The sequence below is a fragment of the Monopterus albus genome, unplaced genomic scaffold (assembly GCF_001952655.1).
Source record: "Monopterus albus unplaced genomic scaffold, M_albus_1.0 scaffold185.1, whole genome shotgun sequence".
NCBI classification, from domain to species: Eukaryota; Metazoa; Chordata; class Actinopteri; order Synbranchiformes; family Synbranchidae; genus Monopterus; species Monopterus albus.
In genome coordinates, this window is record NW_018128065.1 from 72,138 (window position 1) to 75,570 (window position 3,433).

Sequence of the window (3,433 nt, forward strand, 5' to 3'; positions counted from 1 at the left end):
CTCAAAAATCTGTGTGCGCGCGGAAGGTGATTCGTGTGTGTTAGACGATCCACGCATGCGTAGGTAACAATGTGTACGTACTTTCTAAAGAACTGCACACGAAAAATCGATTTTAAGCATTTGTAAAATGTGTTTTATGTGCAGTTTGTACAGCATGCATTTGTGAACAGCATGACACACACACACACAAATCGCTTGTTACAGACAAAACGTTAAACACGCATTTGTAACATTTTTGATAGTATTTTATCTCCATAGAAACATCCTCTCCAAATGCTGTGTTACAGCAGACACACAACTTCCATTAGCTTAAAGATCATCTAATTTATACTTTGTCCTTAATAAATGATGCATAAATACATGATGATCATTTAATTGTATTTATTTTAGGAGCTCTGTACATTAGGTCTGAGGGGGGCTCAGTAGATGAGATGTTTCATGCTTACTGTAATATCACAACTCACCAGTAGAGGTCAGTACAGATCAGATTACTTGAAATGACAGCTTAAAGAAATAAATGCCCTCTACTTCTGCAGGTCTCGTTAAAACTGGCGTGATAAACAGGATAAATTTAGAGTTATTCTTTATTTTGAGTTAAGTTTCAAATTTGAGCATTTTCTAAACTTATTTCTTCAGGAAACACATCAGAGCTGGACTTGGTCTGGTTTCCCTTATTATACAATTTGACTGAACTTCAATCCAGTCAGGCTGCGTTTGAGCACTCTGGCATTAACTACCATAAACATTTATTTCACTTCCAAGTGTGTGATAAGTGTCAAATTGTGTTAAAGAGAGTTTGTTTTTATACATGTGTGCATACTGTATCATTCACAACCTCTCGATTCACAGCACAGTTTATTCTGTTTCTGCTATGGAAGAGAAATGAAATGCTGACAAACCAGTGTCAAAACTGGACACAGTTCTCCTGATCAACTAATTCACCATGAAGAACACGCTGAGTCAGAAAGAAAAAAGCAGATAGGAGTATTTAAGTGGACCACATTCTTTTTCAATCTATTTATCTCTTATAGAGAACCTAGCAATCTTTTACTCTGAGCAATGCATATGTAGATGTAGATCAAACCAAGTCAAACCCTCTGATCTTTAAGACAAAGCAGCAGGACTTCAACATTGTTATTCCTACCTTTCCCTGAGCTGAAGAAACAGTCCATCTCCATGCTGGAGCGTGAGTGGGACATGCAGAGCGTGGAGCTGGGGACCAGCCCCTCCTGTGGTGGGCTGCGGTCGGTGGTTCGGACCAGACACCAGCCGGGCCGCTCGCTCGGCCGCTCCAAAAGCTCGACTGTCTGACCTGGGCAGAAGAGCAGACAGTGCTGTTTGATGGTGTGTTCACTTCAGGGCTCATTTGACCTTGTAGTTGATATTTCCAGATACAAATGTTATATCTCCAAAGGGGAATATAAACATATACTATATGCAAACTAAAGTGAATCACTATGAATGAACAAAATCAGCAGGCAGATCCAGGCTGTGGTGGGTGAAGAGGACCAATGATGTTTGTCTCACCTGTGCTGACAGACATCTCGGTGCTGCATCCTGCTGTGAAGTCCTGAAGGACGACTGTCAGCTCACAGCCACCAGAGAGCTGCAAAATGAAAGGGATGAGAGACACTGTTGGACTTCTGAAATCTCAGAACATTACACTATTTATGTGAGGCCAAATATACAGAATAAACAACATTGTCAGTACTTAAAAGTTGTCTAACATTCTTTTATACACTTTAGCTTCAAAGAATTGGCTAAAAATACATCTGATAACAGAGGAAGAGAAAGTCAATCCTGACATTTGGGTTTACACAACATTAAATATTTCCTGCAGGAAATCGATTAGTTCCTAACAGTAGGAACAGGAGGAGTTGGCAGCACTGCAAATATATTCCTGACTTCTCTTTGATTTTATAACCACCACTGAACGCTACACACTGAATAAAGAGCTGAGCTGAGCATGAACAAAAGCTGTGAGAGCTAATACAACATCCTCAGTTAGTTCAGAAATCAACCAAAGAAAAAACGGTGGCGTGTGTTTTCACACACTCTGTTGCTCCAGACAGTTAGGTTGAGCACAAACTTGAACCATTTCCCAACCTGGAAATGACTGAGCTCCACTTTCATAGAAAGACAACATGATGGTGTCAGACTAAGAAATTTCTAACCAAAAACAGCCAAGCCAAGCTGAACCAGTTCAACCGGATGCATCAGCACATCACCTCTGTTATGGCTGATATACCAGTAGCACACTCAGACGGCGCCCTTGTTATCTTCAAACTGACTGAACAGCTACTGTTTGCCTGTATTTGTATTTTAAGGTGAACTGCAAATGCAGATTAAGACAAAACAATCAGTGTCATCAGACGGTGCCAACAACCCCAGTATACCCAGTAAACAGATTAAACCAGTTACACTAGGTGCTACAGTGCACAGCAGTCAACACAAAGTAGACGATAAATCTATGTACAGTGGAACAAAAGTGTCTTCTGCGATGTCAAGGCAGTACTTTCCCTCCCGAACATTTTCCCCTGCTCCGCTCTCATTGTCTTGCAAAATTTCAGGCAGTGTGTGTGCGCAAGTGTAAGCAGGTGCTCTTATCCAGCTTAAAGATCTCCTAGCAACAAGGATCCCTGTTTCTATAAAAGGTACAGGTGACTTTGTACTAAACAGATGGTCGTGCACACAGTGTCACCAGGCCCTGCAGGCGCACGCAGGTGTGTTCACTTATTCTGGGTGATTAAACTCGTGCTCAAGTTGCAGGTGGAACTATGATGGCTTTGACCTGATACAGTCAAACTCTGCGTACAAATAAAAGTTTTATTTTATTACATAAACTTCTGTGTGGAAAATATCGTACCATCCAGGAGAGTACGGTGTTTTCCTAACAACAAGCCGTGGGTGAGCCCCGAGTTAAAAGTACTGCTAAATGAGAAGAGGGCTTTCCTCTCAGGGGACAAGGAGCAGCTGAGCAGGGTGCAGCGGGAACTAAAGTACATGATCCGGAGGTGCAAGGCTAGCTACAGGAAGAAGCTGGAGCAGAGCATGGAGAATAACAACGTGCGTGAGGTATGGAGGGGTCTGAAACACATCTTGGGTCATGGTAAAAGTGGAGATGGTCACCAGGTCGTGGGGGACAAGGCCTGGGCAAATGAACTGAATCTGTTTTTTAATAGACCCCAGCCAGACCTTGCCCCTCCTCCCACTGTCATGGGGCTTTCTCAACATCCCACAGCTCCTGTGCAGTCAACGCCCATCAGCCCCCTCTGCCTCACGGCAGACCAGGTCAGGAGGGAGTTAAGGAGGATTAATGCCAGGAAGGCCACAGAAGTCCTGGCTCTGTGGAAGACATCCTGCGTGGTCCTGGCTCCTAAAATATCTCATCCTACGGGGCCAAAACATTACAGACCCGTTGCCCTGACATCCC

At 43.2% G+C, this 3,433-nt stretch overlaps 1 protein-coding gene across 8 annotated transcripts in view; it reads right to left on the reverse strand.

Moving 5' to 3' along the window:
- kalrna (kalirin RhoGEF kinase a) overlaps positions 1-3,433 on the reverse strand; it is a 110,953-nt gene that overhangs the window by 31,392 nt on the left and 76,128 nt on the right. For all 8 annotated transcript variants that reach the window (XR_002276331.1, XM_020617091.1, XM_020617089.1 and 5 more), the window contains 2 exons: positions 1,528-1,606; positions 1,145-1,312 (listed from right to left, as the gene is read on the reverse strand). Coding sequence is in view for 7 of the 8 variants with exons in the window: in XM_020617091.1 (XP_020472747.1) it covers positions 1,145-1,312; positions 1,528-1,606 (247 nt within the window). In the remaining variant the exon portion in view is untranslated. The remainder of the gene's footprint in view (positions 1-1,144; positions 1,313-1,527; positions 1,607-3,433) is intronic.